The following is a 25,886-nucleotide window of genomic DNA, read 5'->3' on the forward strand; positions in this document are numbered from 1 at the left end:
TCTCTTTCTCTTTCTCTTTCTCTTTCTCTTTCTCTTTCTCTTTCTCTCTCTCTCTCTCTCTCTCTCTCTCTCTCTCTCTCTCTCTTTCTTTCTTTCTTTCTTCCTTTCTAACAGGGTCTTGCTACATAGCCCTGGCTGTTCTGGAAAGATTTCACAGAGATCCACCTGCCTGCGCTCCCTGCATGCTGGGACTATAGATGTGCAGCACCATACCCAACTGGAATGACATTTCTAATTGCCTGTTGGATTGCTCTTCAAGGTTTCATCTCCAGCACCTTTCACCCCAGGCCTGTGCACTGGACTCTCACGGCCAGCACAGAGCAACCCAGTCCTTGCAGTTGTCCAGTCAGCATCCTCCTGTGTTCTCTGTGTTCCCCACCCTGGCAGCTACTGGGTACTCTCCAGTCTTCCCTTTTCATATCTTCTGCCCACTTCCTTCCCATCCCTCCTGCCTTGTTTGTCATTCCTTGTTTGCCAAAGTGCACTTTATGACATGCTGTTCTTCTTAAAATGTCTGATGGCAGAGATGTCACATCCAAGCCACAGTGGCATACCACTTCACACCCAGTTGTGTGTGCATATACACATATACATATAACATTATATACATATATAAATTATAAATATAATGTTATATATATATGTTATATATGTTTTAGTTATTTTTAGCTAAACCTAATTTTAGTTAAACTAAAATTTTATATATAGCATATATAAAAAATGTGTGTGGTGTGTCATATATATTTTATATTATACATTATATTATATATGGGCCTGGCCGATGGTTCTGGGCTTAAGAGCACTGGCAGTACTTCCAAGGGTCCCAGGTGTGATTCCCAGGATCCAAATGGTGACTCACAATCATCGGTAGCTCTAGTTTTCTAGAGGATCCACCTCCCTCTTCTTACCTTTGTGGGTACCAGGTATACATCTAATGCACAGGCATGGCATACATGAAGGCAGGAGACCTACACACACACACACACACACACACACACACGCACAAGCACACATGTACACATACACACACATGCACACACACAAAGGTTTATGGGATGTGAAAGCAGAGTCCTGTGTATTGCTGGTAGGGATGTGGATTGGTACAGTCACCATGAAAAACAGTTTGGCAGTTCCTCACGAAGACCACATAGAGTTACCATGTGACCTATGCAGTCTCCCTCATAGGTACATGTAAAGGAACTAGGATCAGTCACTCACACCAATGTTCTTGGCAGTATCATTCACTCAGCTAAAGGGCAGAAGGAACCCAAGTATCGTTCTCTTCTGAGCTCTTAGTACTTGGACCTCGCTTAAACAGTTGGCACACTTACCCTGTGGTGCAATGATTTGCCTGCACCTGTGTATTCATGATTGTAAGCTGCTTCGGTTCTTTTGTGTAGTTGATGCTCATTAAATGTTTACTGGATGGACATGAATTCTCCATCATTTCATGGATGGAGAAATTGGAGTTCAGGGAGATTACAAGGTGAGCGAGGCAGGACTTAGTGTCAGGGCCTTCTGTGTTCTATCTCACATAACCCCCTTCAAAAGTTCCCTTAACATCAGCATTCTAATACATTGCAAAGTAGGGAAATTTAATTTTATTAATATTAATAATTCTGGGACTGAAGAAATTGCCCAGCAGGTAAGAACATTTCCTGCTTTTGCAAAGGACATGGATTTAGTTCCCAGCACCCACATGGCGACTCATAAGCATTTGAAACTCTAGTTCTAAGGGATCCAATGCCCTCTTCTGGCCTCCATTGGCACCAGGCATGCATGCAATGCACAGGCAAACATGTAGGCAAACACACATGTAAATTTTTTAATAATAAGTCATCACTGTACTACTGAACCAATGCCAGGCTCTGTTTGCCTCTTTCAGTTGTGTAAGAATTGGGTTTTGTTTGAAATCTTATGCAGATGAAGATACTGATGTACTCGTATTTTGCTTTCAGCTTCATGTTTCCTGTTGCAGGCGGAATGAGACCCCCTCAAGGTATGTGAAAGCTTACATTTCTTTGTCAGTAATGACATGGCACCCAGGGCCAGGCTCATGCATGCTAGGCAAGCACTCTGCCCGTAACCCATGTCCTCAGCCTCCAGACTGAAGTTGTTTTCCATTGTTTCCTAACTTAGAATTAAATGGGTAAGTAAAAAATAAGTTACATTGCTGCCCAATGAAGTAAAATTTCCTATACGATTTAACTCTGGATGTTACTTTCTCTTACAATTTCTTTTAAAGCCAGGCTGTGGCACACGCCTTTAATCCCAGCACTTGGGAGGCAGTGGCAGGCAGAGCTCAGTAAGTTAGAGGCTAGCCTGGTCTACAAAACGAGTTCCAGGACAGCCAGGAAGGTTACACAGAGAAATCCTGCCTTGAAAAACAAAACAACAGTAATAACAATAGAGAATTATTTTTAAATGTTTAGTTTGTACAGTGAAAGGATCATTCTTCATCTCTCCCAAACTTACTCATCCATTATGTTAGTTATTATTTAACCTCAGGGGCGAAGGAACATTTCAGGGCAAGAATATTAAGAACAAATGATAACATTGCAACAAACTGCAATTCTCTTGTCTTCTTCCACCTTCTTTGTGCCAGAGGGCAGGAGCTGTATCTTGTCCTCAAGTGTGTCCAGCACCCTGCCTGCATGTGTGATAGATTTCATCTAGATACTGGTTGAATGAATAAATGAATCTCTTTAGTGTCTCGTGCATGTTTCTTTCTGTATGCCATTGTCTTATTATAATGATGTACCAAAAAGGACATCTCATATTATGATTTAAAAGTATCTAAGTCTTAAGCCAGTGGTAATACACACCTTTAATCCTAGGACTTGGGAAGCGTGAAGCAAGCAGATTTTTATGTTTGAGGCTGGTCTGCAAACCAGGCTATATAGTGAGACTCTGTCTCAAGAAAGAACAATATTTAAGTCTCAGCCAGCTATGGTGGCATATGCCTGTAATCCTAGAATTTGGGAGGCTGAGGCAGGGTTGTGAGTTTGAGCCAGCCTTGACTACTTAGCAAGACCCTATCTCAATAAAGATCAATAGATAGATGGATGGACGGATGGACAGATGGAGAGATGGGAGGGAGGGAGGGAGGGAGGGAGGGAGGGAGGGAGGGAGGGAGGGAAGGAAGGAAGGAAGGAAGGAAGGAAGGAAGGAAGGAAGGAAGAAAAAGAAAGAAAGAAAGAAAGAAAGAAAGAAAGAAAGAAAGAAAGAAAGAAAGAAAGAAAGAAAGAAAGAAAGATTTGAGTCTCAGTTTTATCCCTGGAAATCTCTCTAATGGGTAAATGCCATCTCTTGGTTATAGGATTGGAATACTTTATTGATGGCTGGAGTTGGGAGATAAAATTTTAGCCCATTCTGCTATAAACAAAAATGGAGGGAGGAATTTGCCTACATTTGTCTTGCTCCTTTCTTCAGTTCCACTGCCTTCTGCTCTACTCCCCTCAGCCCCCAGCTGCGGGCCTTCTCACAGAGCCGGTGCTGGTTGGCTATGGTAGACTCATTGGGGAAACAGAAACTCCTGGGTCACCGGCAGAGATGAGAGATAAGGACACTCCAAGCAGGTGGAAGCAGCTCACTCTAACTATGTCTCCATCAGTGGGAGAGGTTGAATTTCAGGCCAACTTTCCAAGGGTCAGTTGTATTCTTTTCATTGTGCGTGCGTGTGTGTGTGTGTGTGTGTGTGTGTGTGTGCGCGTGTGTGTGTTTCCTAAGGCAGCTGTGCTCAGATATCCCAGATTTCCATCAAATTGTCTAAGGTATTCTGTACTTAGAAAACTGTGTTTGCTATCATGTCATGTGTAGTTCATTGCTTTGCATTTTTCAACACATTGATGTAAAAATCCACATATAGAGCACAGAAAATGAACAAGAAAAAGATCCAAAGATTGGTGATACTTCTAATTCTAAATGGAATTTTTGAAGACATTTATTTTGTGTGTGTGTGTGTGTGTGTGTGTGTGTGTGTGTGTGTGCGCGTTTGTATGTGTGTGTCTGTATGGGTGTGTGCCTGATTGCCTATTTGTGTACGACATGAATGTTGGGGTCCATGAAGGTCAGAATTGTCATATCACCAGGAACTGGAGCTACCTGTGGTTTTAAGTCACATGCTAGGACCACCGAGGTGCTGGGAATCGAATCCAGGTCCTCTGTCAAGAGCAGCATGGGCTTTTAACCATCGCATCGCCATTTCAGAGGGGTTTGCTGTTGCTGTTTTTAGTGATTTTCTCTTTAAAAATTCATGTAGTGTGTGTCTGTGTATCAGTCCTGCAGTAGGTGTGTAAATGTAGGTAAGAGGATAGATAGTTCGTGTGAGTTGATTCTCCTTCCGCCATGAAGGTTCTAGGTATTGAACCTAGGTTGTCAGGTTTGCCCCTTACCCACTGGGGTACCTCACCAGTTCTTGTTCTGAGTGCCCCAGGCTTTTCTGGAACTCACTATAAAGTTGAGGGTGACCTTGAACTCTTGACCCTCCAGCCTCTAACTCCAGGGCACTGGGATCACAGGCTTGTGCCACCTTGTCCAGCATGAGGGTTTTTAAAAAAGTATTTTAGAGTGGACGTTTCATCATTTGTAGACTTGAAGCACAGATCATTTCTAAAAATATTTACAACAGCAGTATTGCCAACAGAATGGTGTGTACTTAATCAAGAGAGAAGGAGAGAAAACTTACTTTTCACATTGTACACTTTTATGCTTTAAATGTTCTACCAAATACCTGAATCACCCATTCAAAAGTAGAATGACCATTGGGAGGTAAAGATGAGAGAGGGACAGGCTGCGTCAAGCCTGTTCTGGTCACCAATGAGACCCCACACTCTCTGCCATTGGTATCTTTTGAGTTCTCTCTCTTGGATGTCTGTGCTGCTGGCTCCTTCCTTCCTTCAGGTCCTTGTGCTCATGCCCCCTGCTCGCAAAAGCATACCACAGAAGAGCAAGGACTGCGTCCTCTGGCTCCTGTCTTCCGTTGTTCTGCTGTACATCTTGCCCCAGCTCTTACCATGGCTTGCCCTGTAGGGGTTTGGTTTTTTTGTTTTTATTGTTTGTTGTCTCCTATTACAGCATGATTTCCATAGGGTGGAGTTCTGGGTCTGTTCCCTGCTGTGCTCTTAGGTTGCTGGCTGCCACAGAGTAGGCCCTGGAGAATCTGAACAAAGCCCTGAGTGGATCAACAAGTAGCCTGCATCTGCCAGCTGTTACCTGTCGGTGCAAAAGTCTGTGCTTCTGAAATTAGGCAGTAAGGGACATGGAGAGCGAACAGTGAAACAAGAGAGATGGGTATAGTGTTCTTTCCCTTACTGTGTAGTATATGTTTGGTTTTTGAAATAGCATCTGACTGTATATTCCTACCTCTAACCTCCCTAACCTCTGTCCTGCCCTAGTCCACCCATTGCCGGAATTACAGGCAGTTTCCACCATGACATCTTCTGTGCTTCTTTCATTTGAATATTTAGTTAAAGAAAGAAGCGGGTGGGGGGGGCATGATGGTACATACTGTTAAGCTAGCACTCAAAGGCGGACAGGCAGATCTCTGTCATCTGAGACCAGCCTGGTCTCTGCAGTAAGACCCTGTCTCAAAAATAAACCAGAAAGCAAAACCTCGTTACCTGCAGCATTGCGTTATCGTCCACAATTGAGAACCACAAATCAAGTTTTTACAGTGTTCCTATGGTGTAAAGTAAGCTGGTGATTTTTATATTGGGCTGCATTCATTATTATCCTCAGATCAGCTGCATGCAACCCACAGGTTGCACATGCCTGATAGGATCGATGAGATTGCAGGGTGTGGTAAAGTGCAAAATTAGAACATAATTTGTGCTCAAGCTGTTTTATTCACTGCCAAGCATAACACATATGGAACTGTCCCCTGTTTTAGGAGACACTGATCGTTTACTAAACCCCAAAGGGCTATTTGTTCTTCTCTGCTCTTGGGACTTTCTTTTTTTTTTTTTTTTTTTGGTTTTTAGAGACAGGGTTTCTCTGTGTAGCCTTGTCTGTCCTGTAACTCACTCTGTAGACCAGGCTGGCCTCAAACTCAGAAATCCGCCTGCCTCTGCCTCCCAAGTGCTAGGATTAAAGGCATGCGTCACCACTCCCGGCTGGGACTATTTCACTGGAGATGTTTAGAAGATACTAATGCACATAAGACGTCCCCCATGGTTTTCCTGTCTCCGTGTTATATGTGCTTCACACAGCAATGGCTGTGTAAGTGTTCATGTAAGGACAGGGAAGAAGAATAGCATTACTTTGACATAATAAGCATTAAACAGTTTTACAGATGAAAAACAAAGGCACAGAGGAAGTTAAGAAAAAACAGGAGTGGTGGTATACACATGTAATCCCAGCGCCCAGGAAGTTAGAGGACAGCCTAGCTATAAAGTGAGTTCTAGAGTGTAGGGGGAAGGTCCCAGAGACACGTACAAACATACAGAGTAAGGGACCAAGCAGATAACCCAATAGATAGTAAGTAACCCATTCATTTGGCTCCCAGAGTTCATGATCTTACATGTTATTATCTACTGTTATGTAGTAGGCGATTCAAAACTTTACAAAATAAGCATTTTGTTATGTTGTTATATGCCTATAAGTCAGGAATTCAAGGGTGGCTTTGCTGGAGGTTCTGGCTCAGAGCATCTTGTAAGTGGTAGTAAAGGTGTCAGGCAGAACTGCAGGCATTGGAAAGTTTTGAGGAGTGGAAAGATGTGCTGTTCCTAGGATGTAGCAGTGCCTCCCCAGCACAAGTACTCCAAAAAAGCAAGAAGAAGCTAACAACTACCCTTGGGAGCCAAGGTGTAGTGGCACATATCTGTAGTTACAACTTTGGGAGATGGAGGCAGGAGGGTTGGTCAGGCCAGCCCTTCAGTCACATAAGATCTTCTCTCAAAAAGAACAAGGCTGGGAGTTACACGTTGTCATCACCACAGTACCCTGCTAACTGTACGAGGTCAGCATGAGAGGAAATGATACAAGCTTATGCATACCAGTGGAGCAGAAATCACTGGGACTCATGGTGAAGACTGAGCACCGTATTTAGGCCATGCTAGTCAGTTCATATCCACATTCAAGTTCTGCAGAACCAATATTGTTTTCATTTAACAAATGAAATTCTATAGCTTGCCCAAGATCACATAGCTAAGATGATGATGATGGAATTCTCATTCATGCCTGTCGCATTAGGACCTTGTGCTCTTTCCATTGTAATATGCAGCTTTTCAGTTAGCAAGTCCTCTGGATATTCCTGCTTCAAGGAAACAAACCTTCAAACATGTTGACTTTAATAAAGCCTTGGTGTTTTCCAGCAGGCCTGATTCCAATGCAACAGCAAGGATTCCCTATGGTCTCTGTCATGCAACCCAATATGCAAGGCATGATGGGAATGAATTACAGCTCTCAGATGTCCCAAGGACCCATGGCAATGCAGGTACTTGCTTCTTAGTTGATTGTTTATAAAGTTATTTAAAGATTATAAAGCTTGTTTCTGGGCATCTGCATGTCAAGAGCTGTGTCTCAATGTTGTCTTTAGCAATAGTTTGCATTTTTAATGGAGTTTTATTATATCTGGGTTCAAAGGATCCCCTTTGACTTGGCCTTCCAAGTAGGTGGAATTGTCGGTGTATGCTACATGCAGTTCAAGCTCAAAGTCTCACACATGCTAGGCAACTGTCTTCGTCACTTTTCTGTTGCTGTGATAAAACTCTATGATGAAGTCAACTTATAAAAGAAAGAGTTTCTTAGGTGCTTACAATTTCAGAGGGCAAGTCCACGACCATTGTGGTGGGGAGTGTGGCAGCAGGGAGGTGGGCAGGCAGGTGAGCGGGTGAGCAGGGAGGTAGGCGGGCGGGCACTGCAGCAGAGGCTGACAGGTAACATCCTTATCCACAAGTGGAAGGCAAAGAAAAGAGCTAGCTGGGTGCTGGCCTTTGAAGCATCAAAACCTGCCCCATGACACACCTCCTAACCCTTTCCAGATAGTTTCACCACTGAGGACCAAGCATTCAAATCTATGAGCCTGGGTGGGGGGGCATTCTCATTCAAACAACCACAGTCACTGTTCTAAAATGAATGAATGTTAGTTATTGGAATTAGCAAAATAGATGATAGAGCTATGTGTTCTTTCTCTCTAGAACTATGTCTTTTTATGATCTAAAAAATAAAAGCCAAAGTAGAAAAATCTTGATAGGGAACTCAAAATTATAAAAAGTAACACAGCAGATTTAAGTAATTTCAGAAAAAAAAATGGCTGTTATTGTTACTCTAGGTCTAAAGAAATTGTGAGTGGATATTGTGCTGAAGAATTCTTATTTCTGGATGCTTCAGTTAAGGGTATATTATTGTATTGATATATAATTTAATATTGATTAGATTTGTTATTTTCTGTAAAAGTTTAGGTTATTATGGCTGTGATATGAACATCAAAATATTTATCTTTTGTTGGGTTTTATGTATTTTATGTGTATGATTGTTTTGCCTGCCTTTATGTAACTGTACCACATGTGTGCCTGGAGCCTGCTGAGGTCAGAAGAGGCCATCCAATCCCCTAGAACTGAAGTTCCAGGTGGTTACAAGATACCATATGGGTGCTGGGAATCAAAGCCGGTTCTTCTGTGAGAGCAACAAGTACTCTGAACCATCTCACCACTCCAAAATATTCATCATCTTGTAAATGCTGGGGATCCAGCTCAGCACTACCTGCGGGATGAGTGCTGTAGGCCAGGGTCTTCACTGACGCTGGGAAAACACATGTGCACACCTCTGCCATGAGGGCTGCTGAACACACCGGAGTCTAACACGTGTTTCCACACAGCCTGAAGGAGCTTATGCCAGTGGTGTCCTCTGATTCTTTTTTTTTTTTTAAGATTTATTTATTTATTATATGTAAGTTCACTGTAGCTGTCTTCAGACACTCCAGAAGAGGGCGTCAGATCTTGTTACGGATGGTTATGAGCCACCATGTGGTTGCTGAGATTTGAACTCTGGACCTTCGGAAGAGCAGTCGGGTGCTCTTACCCACTGAGCCATCTCACCAGCCCCCTGTGTCCTCTGATTCTAAGGGAATGTTCAGCATACTTTATTTTAATATTTCACCAGAATATATCACATATCTTACTAATAAAATACTGTGAAATAATTTTGCAAGTTACTTTTCTAATAATTAAAAAGAAAACCCATGTATTATTTAATCTGTTGCCTGTTTCTAGGCAGGAATACCAATGGGGCCAATGCCAGCAGCGGGTGTGCCTTTCCTGGGTCAGCCACCTTTCTTGAGCATGCGTCCTGCAGGCCCACAGTACACTCCAGACATGCAGAAGCAGTTTGCGGAAGAGCAACAGTAAGAGACACTACCCCCCTCAACCCCCCCACCCCGGGTCCAGGGGTGACAGGGTTACACTGTAGCAGCTACTCTGTAGATTATCAAGTATTCTGTAATGTGAAGCTGAAGGAGATACATTGTCTTAAGGACACTGTAAAAATAGGTTTGTTTGTTGTTTGATTTTGAGACAGGCCCTTTGAATACTTCTATAAGAAGTTTAAAGCCAACCCAGTGGTGTGGCACTTACCTGTAAGTCCGACCAGAGGCTGAGGTGGGAGAGGTAAGGCCAGGTAGGACAATAGACAACAAAACAAAAAACCAAATATGTTGGTTCTGAAAGGGCCTTATAGGTCTTTTGATTCAAGCCTCTTGTTTTCTCTCTGAGGGAAGGGAAAACCACAGAATTGAAGCAGTTTGTCAACCCAGGTTACAAAGACAGCAACAAAGCCATTGTCCCCCACACCCCTTCCTGCTCCTCAGAGCGTGGCTTTTGCTCCTAGAGACGCTGTCTTCCTTCCCAAGGAAATTTCCTATATGTTTGGTTGATTTTTTATCTTTTTGTTTGTTTGGTTTGGTTTCTGGAATCAAAGTAACAAAAAAGGCCCATGTGGCCATGAATTTGCAGTCTTCCAGCCCAGCCTTCTCAAATTCTGGGATTCTAGGTTTTTGTCTCTAGATCCAGCTTCCTGAACTGATTGGCGTTGCTGCTGCTGTTTGATGGCACAGTTCTGACTGCTAGGCAAGAGCTGTACCTCAGAGCCTCCTCCAGCCTGCAGATTACTTTCTTTCTTTTTTTTTTTAGGTTTTTCGAGACAGGGCTTCTCTGTGTAGCCCTGGCTGTCCTGGAACTCACTCTGTAGACCAGGCTGGCCTCAAACTCTGAAATCCGCCTGCCTCTGCCTCTGGAGTGCTGGGATTAGAGGCGTGCGCCACCACGCCCGGCAGATTACTTTCTTACATGCAGAACAAAGCGTGATTTTATGCCCAACTGCCTCCCTGGATTTTGCAACTGCTCAGTGCACCAAGGTGGTTTTTTCTGTTGCTGGTAATGCCATCTAGGGGTCCAGGAAGGGGTTCATGTTCTCTGCCAATTAAAGAATTGAAAAGCAGGAAAGAAATAATATTGGAGATCTTGTGCAGTCCCAGCAGAGCCATCATCTGGAACCTGGGGAATCAGAGTCCTCTCTTGGAGTTCTTAGTCTTTCTGGTAATAGAATTTAAGAATGGACACCAAGGAAATTTTAAGGACAAAGAACAGATTCAAACAAAAGCTTAAGGACAGTGTATTAGAGTTTGAAAGAAAATCTCACGGGCAGGCAAGCTGTAACTCTCACACAGCCTGGAAGTGGGGAGAATAGAGAGGATAAGCCGGCTCAGAGGTCAGCCACATAGTGGCAGGCAGTTGCATGGCAGGGCAAGGGAACCTTAGAGACACAGCGAGGGAGCCCAAAGTGTTAGGGAGCTTAGCTCTGACTAGAAGAAAAAGACAAGAGAAGGAAAAAGTAATAATTACATTTTTCTGAGTCAGGTCTCAGAAAGGTAGGCACCTCTCAGGGACTGCATTGGGAGGAGGGAGTTCAGGGAAGGAAAGGCATTATCTTAGGGTTTTATTGCTATGGAGAGATACCGTGACCACAGCAACTCTGACAAAGAAAAACATTTAATTGGGGCTGGCTTACAGTTTCAGAGCCATTATTGTCATGGCAGGGACCCAGGATGCAGGCAGACATGGTGTTAGAGAAGGAGCTGAGAGTTTTACATCTTGATCTGAAAGCAACAGAAGGAGACTGTGTGCCACTCTGGGTATACTTGAGCCTAGGAGACCTCCAAGCCACAGTGACACAACTTCCTCTAACAGGGCCATGTAATAGTGCCACTCCTTATGGGCCAAACATTCCAATACATGAGTCTATGGGTCCATAACTATTCAAACCACCATGGGAATGCTATCTTATTTTAACTGATAACTTTAAAAATATTTTTAAATTAAATATAATTATACACACCACACCCTTCTCTTTCCTCCCTGAGTCCACCTGCATACACCTCCCCCACCCTTGCTTCTCTCAAATTCATGGCCTCTTATGTACAACATACTCAGTCTGTATAATTTTACTTATATGTATATAAGTTCAGAGCTGACCACTTGGTATTGGATGACCAATTGGAGAACTCTTTCTTAAAGTGAACCTACCTCCCTGGGGTGGTCCCATAGCCAAGGTTCCTGGCCTTGCCTTGTTGGGTTAATCCTTAAGGAAGGAGACAAAGCCACCCTTGTCTCCACCTAGAGGTGGGTTTCCTTCTTTACACTTGGATGATGTATGGCATGCAGAGGCCCCGGGGTTCCATACCCAGTTCCACTCCTCCCACCCCCAGAAAGATACTTTCTTTGCCTTGCAAATTAGGTAAGAAATAAAAGCATAAATGTAACTTAAGTGAGTCATCCCGTAGATTCCTTTAAAGTATTTTAGAGCTAGTTTACAGAAGAAACAGAGTGTCATAAGAGAATTACATATAATTAGGAGTGATGATTATAACTCCAGAAACGCAAGTTGGTATTGCTGAAGCTGTCAGTATCAATCAGAATGTAGCTATTACTCCTTGAAGCTGAATGTTAATGTAATTGTTTTCCCTTCAGAAAACGATTTGAACAACAACAAAAGCTCTTAGAAGAAGAAAGAAAAAGACGTCAGTTTGAAGAGCAAAAGCAAAAGCTCAGACTTCTCAGTAGCGTGAAGCCCAAGGTGATGCACCTGCTGTCTCCTTCCAGAGCTCGCTTGCTCTGTGCATGCCTCCTCGCTCAGGCACCAGCCCAAGCTGGCCTGTGTGGATTCCTCCTCATCATGGTTTGCCTAAGCCCTAAAGGGAATTGGTTTTGGTTTTCTCTACAGATCTCTATTGTTAGGCCATTGTCTTCTCAACTCTTTTTTTTTTTTTAACCACCATGACAATATTAGTAATTTTTTTTTGGGGGGGAACAATTGGTTGTAAGTGGGATGGTAGGAATTGGATCCTCAGACCTTTTAATATCTCATAGCCCTGTGCAATATTTTATTCTATAGAATGTCTTTTTATGCATTATTTTATATACTTATTGATGTCTTTCTGACTTGGAAAATTAACTGTTGCAAGTACGCTGTGAGAATACTGGGCCTGAAGCCTGGTGCGGTGGCTCATTCCTGTATTCTTGTACCAGAGAGTCAAAGGCAAGAGGGTGGCCGTGCATGGGTCTGAGGCTAGCCTGGGCTGGACAGATGGCTCCAAGGCAAGCCTTGCCTCAAAAAACAAACAAACAAACAGGAAAAGAAGGAAAAGCTACTGGAAATAGATACCTGGGTTTTAGTTTAAGAAGGGAAGAAAGAAGTAAACACGGGCTTTGTCTTGCAGACAGGAGAGAAGAACAGAGATGACGCTTTGGAAGCCATAAAAGGAAACTTGGATGGGTTTTCCAGAGATGCTAAGATGCACCCCACTCCAGCATCACATCCAAAGAAACAAGGTAGTTTTCATCTTAAGAGACAGGAAGTGTTCTTTCCTTGGAAGGTGGTTGATCATCTCCCTTTGTTTAATTGGCCTTTGCCTGTGAAGGTCTGTGCTGAATTTTTCCTTCAAGCTAAATTCAGATTCGAATATTTTAAAATGTAGGGATCTGACTCAGTGAACAGCTAAACTGGAGGTTAAAATCCCTTTGACTGAACTTCACTTTGATAACTTGCCCAGGAAGTTTTCACAGTGAGTGTACTGATGGAAGACAGTCTGTTGAGCTGGACATGATGGTGCACACCTTTAATTCCAGCGCTCACTGGGAGGCAGGGACAGGGGGATCTCTAAGTTTGAGGTCAGCCTGGTCTACCAGGACTACGTAGAGAGAGACCCTGTCTTGAAATAGGAAAAAAGATAGGCTGCTGGCTCAGAGAAACATGAGTTTGCTAGTCCGTCTTCATTATTATGAAATGGGTACTTTTAGGAGCTAAGACAGATTTTACTGTTCATGTGACAAAATTTAGAAATTCTCAAAATAGTCATGTCTGTGATGTTCCTTAGTAATCAGATAAAACTCAGGAAAAGTTCAGTTTCTTCAGTAAATTTCTTTGTAGTTTTTAATCCTCTGGTAATCAAAACTTAGGGAAGCAGAGTAAATGGATATTTTTGTTTTGTTATCATTTTTAAAACTTGGTTGAAATTGTCTTATATGCAAAATGCTTTTTCATCTTTTTAAAATTAAATACTTAGACATTTTGTTATAAGGTAACTTCAATAATAATGTACCATTAATAGACAATTTTCATAAATTACTCAGCAAGCCAAAAAGTACTGTCTTCTGCTAGAAAATACTATATCAATAAGTTTTATCTTAAATGCTCGTGATTTAATATCTCTTATAAGTTAATATCTGGAGAAAATAATTAAGCATTGGCTCTATTATCAATTCTTTTTTTAAAAGTATTTATTTGTGTGTGTGCATGTGCGTGTGCGTGTGCGTGTGCGTGTGCGTGTGCGTGTGTGTGTGTGTGTGTGTGTGTGTGTGTTGGTGGCCACCAAGGCCATCAGATTTCCCTGAACCTGGAGTCAACAGGCTATTGTGAAACTGATATGGACACCAGGAAGCACATTCAGGCCCTTTGCAAGAGCAACAAGTGCTCTTAGCCGCTGGGCCACCTCTGCAGCCTGTTATTAATTCGTGATTTTCTGGCTCAGCTCTGACTCTATCTTGTTAATTCACTGATTAGATATGTACCTTGATTCCTATTACCAAAATCATGCCCAAAGCAAAGTACACACTGAAACTGGAAGGAGAAAGCTATTAGCAATCATTTTGAAATCAAGAAAAGCATATTTAAAACTGAAAATTGTAAGCCAAACAAAGTAGAGAAGTGTGGCAGCACATCCCTGGGATCTCAGCACTCAGGAGGCTAAGGTAGGGAACTGTGAGCTTGAGGCTAGCCCATAGGATACAGATATCGGTAGGGGAGCTGTGAGCTTGAGGCTAGCCCATAGGATACAGATATCAGTAGGGGAGCTGTGAGCTTGAGGCTAGCCCATGGGATATAGATATCGAGTTCTAAGCCAACCCAAGCTATGTAGCTGACCCTGTCCCCAAACAAACATTGAAAGTTAAGACTAAAACTGAACCTAGCACTGAGCATAGAAAAGACAGAGAGCAGTGGACATTGTAGCGAGGACACCGTTCACACCAAGTTTCCTTGTCAGCACAGAGCTGTGGTCAGCAGTTAGCAGCAAGTAAGACGTGTGCGGTCATCAATTGGTGTGTTATTAGATTGCCAGAGTCCAGGACACTTACAGACAACACTTCAAAGTGGAGCTGTTTCTACTCTTCCAGAAGACCGTTCTGAGGCAGCGATTCCCAAGCCTGCTGCCCAGTCATCCTTAGACATCCAAAGCAGCTGAGAATCCACAGAGAGCCTTAACCTGTGCCCTCAGCAGCCATTGTTGGGAAGCATGGGGTTCAATGTTGCATGACCTTTTTCTTAAAAAAAAAAAAAAGTTACAGCAATACGTTTGCATATTCATTTTCTTCTTTCATACAACTTTCAGTAATTCCAGATTTCAGTCCTTAAGTAACAAGCTTGGAATTACCACCATCTTTTTCAGATGAGAGGCTGTTCCTTGTTATCTACTATTAGTAGATAGTAAAGCAATTCAAACAGGTTAAAAATATGAAGAAACAGCTAGGTATGGTGGCGCACATATTTGAACCCTTGCATGCAGAAGGCAGAAGCAGAGACAGGTAGATCTCTGAGTTCGAGGCCAGCCTGGTCTATACAGTAAGTTCCAGGACAGCCAGGTCTACACAGAAACCCTGTCTCAAAAAAATAAAAAATAAAAAACAAAAACTAAACAAACAAACAAAGTGACATGGAGCTATCAGTGAGCTCTGTGTTAAATGTAGCTCTTGCAGAGCACATTTATCATGTAAGTGAATTTCACACATAATGATAAAAGCCACAGTGTGGCTGGAGAGATGACTTGTAAGAGTTCTTGCCATGCAGGCATGAGGACCTGAGTTCAAGTCCCCAGCACCCATATAGAGCAGTGGAATATGGGACTTTGTTCATTTTATGCAGCACTCTTACGGGGGATGGGGTGGGGAGATTGAGAGACCTTACTAGGGTTGAGTGTGGTGATTCGTGCTATTAATCCAAGCACTCAGGAGGCAAAGACAGGAAGAACTCTGTTAGTTCAAGGCCAGCCTTATCTAAGGAATGAGACCCTGTTTCAAAAAACAAAGAAAGAAATAGTATCTAGATAGACAGACCACTTGGATTTCAGAAGTAATTGTCACTTTGATGCACAATTAATACTACCTAATAAAATGAAGGTTGGAAATTTGAGTTAATTTTGTCTGTTTTGAACCAAATGCCAACTAGCTCTCGAGCTTATTTTCAGAACAAAGCAGTCACCAGGGTGTTCCACGCACACTCGGTGCCACTTGGCTGTGGTTGTTTCTTGGTCCCCTCCACTGTTCATATTTCAGCGTGCTCTGAGGGTTGTCACCTCCAGCGTGTTCTACAGGTTGTTGTATCTGGATGTCTCCCTCCCTCCGGTTTTCACTCCTGTGTGTTTCATTGCCATTTTCCATTTTTGCAGACTGCCCCACATCATCTCATTCTACTAAAACTGTCTCCCCATCATCTGCCTTTCTCGGCGAAGATGAGTTCAGTGGCTTTGTGCAGGGGCCTGTTGAACTTCCCACTTGTGGGCCTTCTTCCACAGCCCCGCCCTTTCAGTCTTTCCTTCCCGGCACCCCACTCGGCCAGTTACACACACAGAAGGCTGGGGCGCAGCCTCTGCCTCCAGCTCAGGCTCCAGTGTCTTTTGCAGTACATGGCGTCCATGGGCAGATTCCTTGTTTATCTGCTGCTTCAGCTTCCCACAGTGTGCAGAAAGCAGGTAACTCCTGGTGTTACTATCAAAGTGTAAGATTAAAAAAAAAGTGTAAGATATTCTAGGGTAATTTACTTCTCTTACTTATGTAGAATTATACAGTGCTGTTGGCAAAGAAGCACATGTGTCATTTATGAGAACCGTTGACAGCCACAGTGCAAGGCTAGATTCAGTTTTTGTATCCTCATTTGCCAGAAAAGTGATTTAAAGCCTTTCATTGCTGTGATAGAAACAGGAGAGACTTAAGGAGCAGACTGGCCTTCTAAGATAATGTTAATAATGTGCTGGAGAGAGCTCCTTTAAAAAGCAGTCTTTCTATACAAAGAATCAATAGAAGGTTAAAAATAAACAAATAAAGGTGAGGGGAGCAATAGCTCAGTCCACTGAGGGGGCTCGGCAGACAGAGTGCTTGCCACCAAGCCTGCTGACTAAGTTACCCTCAGAGCACATTCTGGAAGGGGAGGAGTTACTCCCACATGTTGTCTTCTCACTGTCACACACGATCAGCGTGCACACACACACAACGTATATACAGTCCTTTAAAATGTGATCTCTCTAGCCAGCTATGGTGCACACATCTGTAATCCATTCCTTAAGACATGGAGGCAAAAGAATCAGAAGGAGTTCAGGGTCATCCTTGGCTACATAGTTCAAGGCCAACCTGGCTACATTTCAAAAAATGGGGAGGCAGGGGTGCCGGGGCGTGAGGGGGAAGGACTACTTATAAGATGGATATGATGGCTCCTGTCTGTAATCCCAGCACGAGGCAGACAGAGGCAGGAGGGTCTGTTTAGGTTGGAGGCCTGCCTGCTGCAGTGACACTTTTTGGCCGTGCACAAGTCTTTAAACATCTCTGTACTTCAGTTTTTATCATATGTGGAATTATGGAGCAGGTACAGTCTATCTCAGGACATAGTGTGTGGGGAAGGGTCTTGGGAGACCTGTACATAGTCTATAAGACTTGCCATTCAGCGGACGTGGAACCAGGCCAGACAGAGAGCCCCCTCTAGCTAAGAGGGGTGTCTGTGTGTGGTGGTGGAAGCTTGCCACCTTCCCACAGCAGTGTCCCCTCACTATGTTAGTTTATGTCTGTGGCATAGGATCCCCGAGAACTAGAGTAAGGTAATTAATTATTTTAAGTTCTCTAAAACCTCTGAGGTCTCTCAAATCCTACACAAATGGATAACAATTGAATTATTACATAATTCATGCTCTGTGGGGAGGCCTTCCCCTGAGAATATGGGGGCGGGAAGGGATGAAGAAAAGATTGGTATATGCAGTAATATACAAATAATCCTTCATGCTGTTTGTTTAGGCCCTTCCTTGGAAGAGAAGCTCCTAATATCTTGTGATATAATTGCATCTGGGCAGGAACACATTAAATTAAACACTCCTGACGCTGGGCACAAAGCCATAGTCCCAGGTTCCAGTAAGAACTGCCCCGGTTTAATGGCCCATAACAGGGGTGCTGTGGATGGATGTGTGAGTGGTCCCACCAGTGCAGAGGCAGAAAAGACTTCAGATCAAACCCTGTCAAAGGAAGAGAGTGGTGAGCTCCTGGGGCATTCGGCACTCTTTGTTTAACCAACTGCCGCTCGGACGCTAATACTTTAAGCATTAATCTTAAAATGGATGCTGCTTGATTGTGCTAATTAAAATTTTGCTTAAATATTTATGCAATCTTTTCTCCAATTAACCCCTATGATTTTGCTCTGAATTCTTTAAATCCACTGTATTCCACCTTTTCAAGTGATGTTGGTAACCCTGTTCCTTAATCAGAATCACTCCTGACCTAAAATTTCCTGTCATCTTTACACCAGCTCCCTTTGATTCCCCTCACACTTTCTGGTTTTCCATAAAGGTTAAAAAGTTCAGCTATAACTGGAAAAGTCACCAATGAAAATGTAGTTTCCCCCTCTGAACTAAATTGTTTGCATTGCTACCTGAAAGATCCAGATTCATACACTCAAGGCTCTGGGCATGAGCCCCCAGAGCAGAGGCGAGACCAGCAGGTCTTCAGCCTGCAGTGGAACACAAGCTTGGTACCTGCATGGCCCTGTACTGTACACAAAAGCCAGATCCAACCTTTAACTGCAGAGCTGAATGTGGATGTGGGCAGCCCTGGACACAAACCCCAGGAGGCCGTTTCCACGTGTAATTCTAAGCCACTGCCTGTTGTCTTCTCTGAACTTGTCATACACATTAGACATTGCGAGCCTCCTGCAACCCAGATTACTGATCTGGTACCTTCTATTCTTTCTTTACACTTTAATACATAGTCACTGAACAAGACTTACTGGGAACCAAGTACTTTCATTATATTGGTGACTTTTTTTCTAGTGTCTCCAGCCAGTGCTCCTCTGTGTAAAAAGCTGTGACTTTTCTCTGGACCATGTGTACATTAACCATCCTTACCTTGTAGGTGTGGGCGTGTTTCCCTCCCAGGACCCTGCTCAGCCCAGAATGCCTCCTTGGATTTACAATGAGAGTTTGGTTCCAGGTAAGGTAAAGCTGCTTTGTCCAGCATTCCCCTTTGGATATTTTACTTTAAATGCTATAGAGATATTTCTAAATATTTACTGTGGTGGTTATAAAATATGCAGAAGAAATTGTTACTTATGCTTATTACTACAATAATTCAGAAAACTAAATAAACCTCATGTTTAAGACTACTTTACAAACTGGGGATGGCGCTACAACTTTAATCCTAGCGCTTAGCAGACAGAGGCAGTGACTCTCACTGAGTTCCAGGACAGCCAGGGCTACACAGTGAGACCTTGTCTCAAAAGAAAGAAAAAGAAAAAGAGAGGGAGGGAGGGAGGGAGGGAGGGAGGGAGGAAGGAGGGAAAGACTATATTGGGAGTGACAGGATTGCTCATGAGGCAAAGGCCAAGCCATTAGAGTCACCGTGTGAAATGATGTTATTATCAGATACTGGGTTCCAAGGCTACTGTAACCTGTCAGGTACCACAGTGCTGGGCTGAAGAGATGGCTCAGTGGCTAGGAGCACATCTGGGCTCCCAGAGGACCCAGGTTCTGAGAGAACCCATATTGTGACTCATAACCACACTCTTCTTGCCTCTGCAGGCACTGGACACACATGTAGTGCACAGATCGATATGCAGACACGACACCTAGACATATACAGTTGTTAAAAGAGTCACACTAGTATAATTAATACTTGGTGCTTTCTTAAGGGTTATAGTTTTTTAAGTATTCTTTTTTTCTGATTGTCCTATGATACTATATGAAATGAAAGATGGGTAACATCATTTTCTACATTGGAAAGTGGTGTTAGGGTTTTTTGTTTTGTTTTTTAATATGTATTACTGTTGTTGAGTTGAAGAAATTACTAAAATGGATAGTGTGGTAGTCCTCAGGAGATGAATGATGATAGTGTGTTTAAGCCACCATCAACAGACACTGAAATAATAGCCGAGCAGGTGCTAAGGTTAGTAAATCACAGACGCTTGGTCTGCTGAACAGCACCGTGAAGCTGGAGGACTGTCCATCTGCTCATCAGGGCTAAGGCTGGTACAGACAAGAGTTGTTCTACACTTGAATAAATGTTGATGCAAGATCTCTGCAGAAGCATTTCTTCCTGGGAGAAGTTAGTAAATGTCTGCTTTGATTTTAATCATATAACCACAGTTCAAAGGCTAGATAGTCTCCCAAACCATGCGGAACCCAATCTGCCCATTTTGAATATCTTCCCTTTCCTCTCTTTAAACCCTACAGAAACTAGATCTTAGTATATTTTTTAGTTTTATCCATTTTCTGCCAGTTTGCCTTCTCTCCTTCGCTCTCCTCTGTATACATACATGCAGCCTTTCCTAGTCATGTATGTGTAGGTTTGCATATATTCGGAGGTCAGAGGGCTCCAGGGATTGAACTCAGGTCATCAGGTTGGCAGTGGGCGCCTCTCCCCCTCTGAGCCAGATGCCAGCCATGTTAAAGCAGTTTGAACTAAGGTTATTCTTTTATGCCAAGGATGGCAACAGCAAAGTCAACCCCTGCATTTGTGTTTGCATTTGTCATTTGATTTTTCTTTCAATAGATGCCTATAAGAAAATTTTAGAAACCACAATGACTCCAACTGGAATAGATACTGCTAAACTTTATCCCATTCTGATGTCATCTGGACTTCCCAGGGAAACTCTCGGACAGATATGGGCCTTAGCTAATCGAACTACACCTGGCAGGCTCACTAAGGAGGAGCTTTACACCGTTCTTGCCATGGTAGCAGTAACACAGGTAGACTACGTGTCTTTTTTTTTTTTTTTTTTTTTTTTTAAGATTTATTTATTTATTTATTTATTTATTATGTGTATGAGTACACTGTAGCTGTCTTCAACCACACCAGAAGAGGGCATCAGATCACATTGTAAATGGCTGTGAGCCACCATGTGGTTGCTGGGATTTGAACTCAGGACCTCTGGAAGAGCAGTCAGTGCTCTTAACCCCTGAGCCATCTCTCCAGCCCCTAGACTATGTGTCTTACGTCAGAATAAGTGTGTTGTTTCTACTGACTGAAAGAGTGTGAATCCCCTTTTCACCATAGCCTTGTAGATTTCCTTGTAATTAAAATTTAGGTGCCTTGTGATAAAGTTTTCCAAAAATATACAGTCCATATAGTGCACATCCTAGCATGTTATCCTTTTGTTTGAAAGTGAAAATAATTAATGAAATCAATTTTGCCCTTACTTAGAATTTCTTAAAGTATACTTAGGCTGGTAACAAGTTTTCTTATATTTTGAAATTAGTTTAGGTTCTTTGATTTTAGCAAATTAGTCAAACTTATCAGACAAAAAAAAAAGTCACAGTTGATGTGTGCTGAACATGTCTAAGTATTAGCATTGGGTGGTTGAAATGAGGAGAGTTTGGATGGATGAAATAGGTCCACATTTGCTGCATTTTTAGTAGTGTAGAACAGCAGTGGATCCTGCCGCATTGTCCTCGGCTGATACTGTTCTCCTGGTAGCCGACAAAAAAAGGGAAACAACAGGAAAGCTTCCTGAAGGTCTCTCTCGAACAGATGTTGAGTATGGTCTGCAGCTGGCTAAAATGTTTCCATTTTCCTGGTGTTCCATTAGAGGGGTGTTCCTGCCATGAGCCCTGATGCTTTGAGCCAGTTCCCTGCGGCTCCCATTCCTACCTTAAGTGGCTTTCCTATGACTCTGCCTACCCCAGTGAGCCAGCCGACGGCGATGCCCTCTGGCCCCACAAGCTCCATGCCTCTCACCCTTGGACAGCCCATCATGGGTATCAACCTTGTTGGACCAGTGGGTGGAGCTGCAGCGCCAACTTCCAGTGGCTTCATGCCAGCCTACTCATCAAACCAGGTAAGTGGGAAGCTTTGTGTGTGCCAGATCATTCCAGAAAGTGCATGTGGGCAACATTCCTTCAGAGATTCAGTCTGCTAGATTATAGTGGGCACTTGATATGGAAATTAAGCAATGTGGAGACAGGTGTGATTCATCTGTGATCTCTTACTAGGATACTCAGGATCCTAAATTTGACCCCAGCTCTTCAAAAAATAAAGTAATTTTTAAGCATTAATATAATACAATTTTTTAAATTATTTTTTTAAAATTATTTTGTTTTTGTTCTTAATTATTCTTTAAATACACAAAATATTTGTTGAGAACTAAGCAGTTGAGGTAGACATGTGATAGCAACCTCTGTCATTCTGCACATGCACACACACAAACATACATGCACACATACACTAACATACATGCACAACACATACATACATATACCGCACACATACATACACCACACACACACACACACAGATTTAAGGCCAGACATGTAGTCCACGCCTTTGATTTCAGCACTCAGAAGTCAGAGGCAGGAGATCTCTGAGTTTAAGGTCAGCCTGGTTTACATAGAGAGTTCCAGGCCAGCCAGGGCTCCATGGTAAATCCTATCTCAAAATTTCACTTCTTAGATTAGCAAACCAATATTTTTAATGTACAGATATACAGTGTCATGTAGGAAAAAATGACTAATCCTGCAGGTTTATTGGCACAACTATTTGAAAATACGCATCTCAGAGGTGGCAGCTAAAGTTAGCAGCATCGGAATGTCAACAGTACCACTGCTTGTTAGAATAGAACCTTACTGCTCATCACAAAGGCCATGTTCAGTGATTTCAGTTTCCCCATATAGTGGAAAGTAATAGTTATCGTGAACAGAGTAGATCTCCATTTAGGGCATGGAAGGATGACTCTGTTGTGTAATTACATTTCTGAAGTTCTGAACTGTGTAATGTGAGCTTGTTCGATAAATCAAATGGACCGTGAACAATCTGCTGCTCTGGGTGGTAGCCTAGAAGCCAGTGTTTGCTTCATGTGTGTGTACAACTGGTTATGAGAGGCTCATGTCATGTCTGTTCACAAGCATTACTGTAAGCAACCAGACAAATGTAATCCAACTACTTTAGAAATGTTAGGTTAGCTATTTAAGCCAGTCCTTTCATTACATTTGTGCTAGAGAATACTTTAAAATATGAGACAGGATTCTTTTTTTTTTTTTTTAAGATTTATCAATTTATTTATCTGTAAGTACAATGTAGCTGTCTTCAGACACTCCAGAAAAGGGCATCAGATCTCATTACGGATGGTTGTGAGCCACCATGTGGTTGCTAGGATTTGTTTTGTTTTGTTTTTTTAAAGATTTATTATTTATTATTTGTAAGTACACTGTCGCTGACTTCAGACACTCCAGAAGAGGGCATCAGATCTTGTTACAGATGGTTGTGAGCCACCATATGGTTGCTGGGATTTGAACTCAGGACCTTTGGAAGAACAGTCAGTGCAGCCCGGTTGCTAGGATTTGAACTCAGGACCTTCATAAGAGCAGTCAGTGCTCTTAACCACTGAGCCAATGAGACAGGATTCTTGCCTTAAGCATCTGTTATTATATCTCAGTTGTGTTCTTGCCTGGAGCTGTATGTGCTCCGTGGTAGAGCACTTGTCTAATATGCACAAGACCCTGTGTGCAATTCCAGCATATGTACATGCACTAACACACATACACATAATTCTGAAATTAGGCAGTTGTAATTAAATTGAGCAATTAAATGATAGTCTTTGAGGTTGATGTGTGGGGAGGAGTTATTTACTTTGATAATCTTGTGTTCCCTATGTAAATATCCTTTGACAGGGTCGAGGTATCTAAAAGGCCTCAATTGAGAAGATGCCTCCATAAGATCCAGATGTAGGGCATTTTTTAAATTAGTGATTGTGGGTGGTGCCATCCGTGGGCTGGTGGTCCTGGGTTCTATAAGAAAGCAGGCTGAGCAAGCCAATAAGCAGCACTTTTCTGTGACCTGTGCATCAACCCCTGTCTCCATGCCTGTGCCCTGGGCTTGAGTTCTTGTCCTGTCTTCCTTCCGTGATGAACAGATGTAGAAGTGTAAGCCAAATAAATCCTCTTTTCTCCAGCTTACTTTGGTCACAGTGTTTCATCATATCACTAAGTAATCCTAAGACAAGTTGGTACCAGAATAACAGAGTATTGCTGTAACCAACCTGATCATGTTGTTTTAGGGGAGGATTGTAGAAGGACTTTGAAACTTCAGGCCAGAAAAGCCATCGAGTGTTGAGAGCTAAATGAACTGTGATGCAGGAGCTTTCGAGATGAAAATGTTGAGTGCAATGTTGATGATGGATACCTGGCTTGTGAAGTTTCAGAGGGAGATAAAGACTCTGCTAGGCCTTTTATATGAACAATTTATGGTTCTGGTCAGCTGGAGTTGAAGAATCAGCTGTGATTAGCAAGAGACCAGAACCACTAGAGTAAAACCTTGCTTTGCTGGACCAGTGGCTGCAGGTCAGCTGGGGCTGATGAATCAGCTATAGTTAAGAGACCAGCATTATTGAGGTGAAGTCTTCTGGGAAGTGTTTCCAGAGAGTTAGCACACAAAAGCTGTGTTCTAGGTATGGCCAAACATGTGCTGCCAGCTGAATTTTGTAACGTGAGAGTCACCCAGGTGGTACTGGTTTTGAAGGTGTGAAGGGTTTCTGGAGAACAGCTGAGGCTTGGCACTGTGTGGGAGGACTGAGTCCCTGAAGAGAGCCTAGGAGGGGCTATGGTGAAAGTGCAGTCCAGGTGCAGCTAGGGACCTCAGCATTTTGGGAAATATCAATGCTATGTGACCACCAAGAACAGCAGCAGCAGTAGAGTGGAGCATGCTGGAGCCTAGAAGACAAGCTTTGTATGCTACATAGGGCAGAACCAGGAAAGGGAACCACACCCCTTGGAATGAGTCCCAGATAATTGGACATGGAGTTATTTACACTGTGCAGGTTTGGTTTTGCTTGGTTCAGATTGACCGTGTCCTGGTTCTTCCCCCTGAAGTAAGGACGTATCGAATGTTTTATTTTACAGAAGTCTACAGTTAAGAGGCTTTGGATGGAAAAGAAATGGCTGTCTTTAAAAGACTGAACTTTTAAAGACTGTGAGACTTTTAAAATTGGGGATGTTTATGTTGTAAGTTGTTATTAATATGTGATCTTAGAAAAGAACAAGAAAGGAAAGATTATTACTTAACAGGGATGTGTTTATGTGTCCACTTAACAAGGGGTCAGTTGTGCTGTCTATAGTTTTGTGTCAACTTGACACAAGCTAGAGTTACCTAAAAGAGCAGAGTTAAATTGAGAAAATCCCTCCATAAGATCTAGTTATGGGGCAGATGGTGCCATCCCTGGGCTGGTGGTCCTCCTGGATTCAATAAGAAAGCAGGCTGAGCAAGCCATGATGAGCAAGCCAGTACGCAGCACTCCTCCATGGCCTCTGAATTAGCTCCTGCCTCCAGGTTCCTGCCCTGTTTGAGCTCCTGTCCTGACTTCCTTCAGTGATGAACAGTGATGTTGAGGTGTTTGATCATCACAGCAGCAGTGACCCGGCTCTAACACTGTGTAAACCTAGGTGGGAAAGACAGAAGCAGCAGTGGCCCGACTCTAACACTGTGTACATCTAGGTGGGGAAGACAGAAGACGACGACTTCCAGGAGTTTCAAGATGCTTCGAAATCAGGATCAATCGATGAGTCTTTCACTGACTTCCAAGAGATGCCTGCTTCCTCAAAAACCAGTAATTCTCAGCATGGAAACAGGTAGAACAGAGTTGAATATATTTAACATTACATTCTACTATTAGGGAAAGGGCATCCGTGGGATAAGCCTGAAAACAACAAATGTCCTGTCCAGAGAGCAGTTCTAAGCCTGTTCCTCTCATGTCCCCTGGGCGGGCGGTGCTCTGCATTCCGACTGTTACTCTTTGCTTCTGTGCTCTGTGGCCACTTGACCTTTGGCTCCTTCCCCTCCTTCCAGGGCACACCTGCTTGGCATGTTTATGTCTTTAGCTTGCTTTGTGGGGCAGGGTGTGGTGAGGCACCCCTTCAAGGGAGGCAGATACAAGTGGATCTTTGTGAGTTCTAGGCCAGCCTGGTCTACAGAGTGAGTTTCAGGACAGTCAGGACTCCACAGAGAAACCCTCTCTAAAGAGAGAGAAAGGGACAAAGGAAAACAACAAACTCGACTTGTGACAGCTGAGTGCCCGCACCACAGTGGCTTCCTCTTCTGTTATTAGAACCAGTCTTCAGCTGTTGAGAAAAGTTTGAAGCAGGATCATTTGATTTTTTTTTT

The 25,886-nt window shown here is 43.0% G+C and overlaps 1 protein-coding gene across 10 annotated transcripts in view; it reads left to right on the top strand.

Moving 5' to 3' along the window:
• Positions 1–25,886, top strand: part of Synrg (synergin gamma) — an 81,016-nt gene that overhangs the window by 5,025 nt on the left and 50,105 nt on the right. For 3 of the 10 annotated variants that reach the window (XM_029545778.1, XM_029545780.1, XM_029545781.1), the window contains exons 2-10: positions 1,959–1,999; positions 7,317–7,435; positions 9,213–9,343; positions 11,964–12,069; positions 12,713–12,824; positions 18,654–18,731; positions 20,289–20,485; positions 21,325–21,573; positions 25,221–25,354. In XM_029545778.1, coding sequence (XP_029401638.1) covers positions 1,963–1,999; positions 7,317–7,435; positions 9,213–9,343; positions 11,964–12,069; positions 12,713–12,824; positions 18,654–18,731; positions 20,289–20,485; positions 21,325–21,573; positions 25,221–25,354 — 1,163 coding nt within the window. In that variant the 5' untranslated portion in view covers positions 1,959–1,962. Of the gene's footprint in view, positions 1–1,958; positions 2,000–3,528; positions 3,649–5,168; positions 5,293–7,313; positions 7,436–9,212; positions 9,344–11,963; positions 12,070–12,712; positions 12,825–15,934; positions 16,238–17,546; positions 17,781–18,653; positions 18,732–20,288; positions 20,486–21,324; positions 21,574–25,220; positions 25,355–25,886 lie in introns of those variants that run through there. The other 7 variants (XM_029545777.1, XM_029545779.1, XM_029545775.1 and 4 more) reach the window with 6 other exon arrangements.

Source organism: Mus pahari, chromosome 14 (assembly GCF_900095145.1).
Source record: "Mus pahari chromosome 14, PAHARI_EIJ_v1.1, whole genome shotgun sequence".
Lineage (NCBI taxonomy): Eukaryota > Metazoa > Chordata > Mammalia > Rodentia > Muridae > Mus > Mus pahari.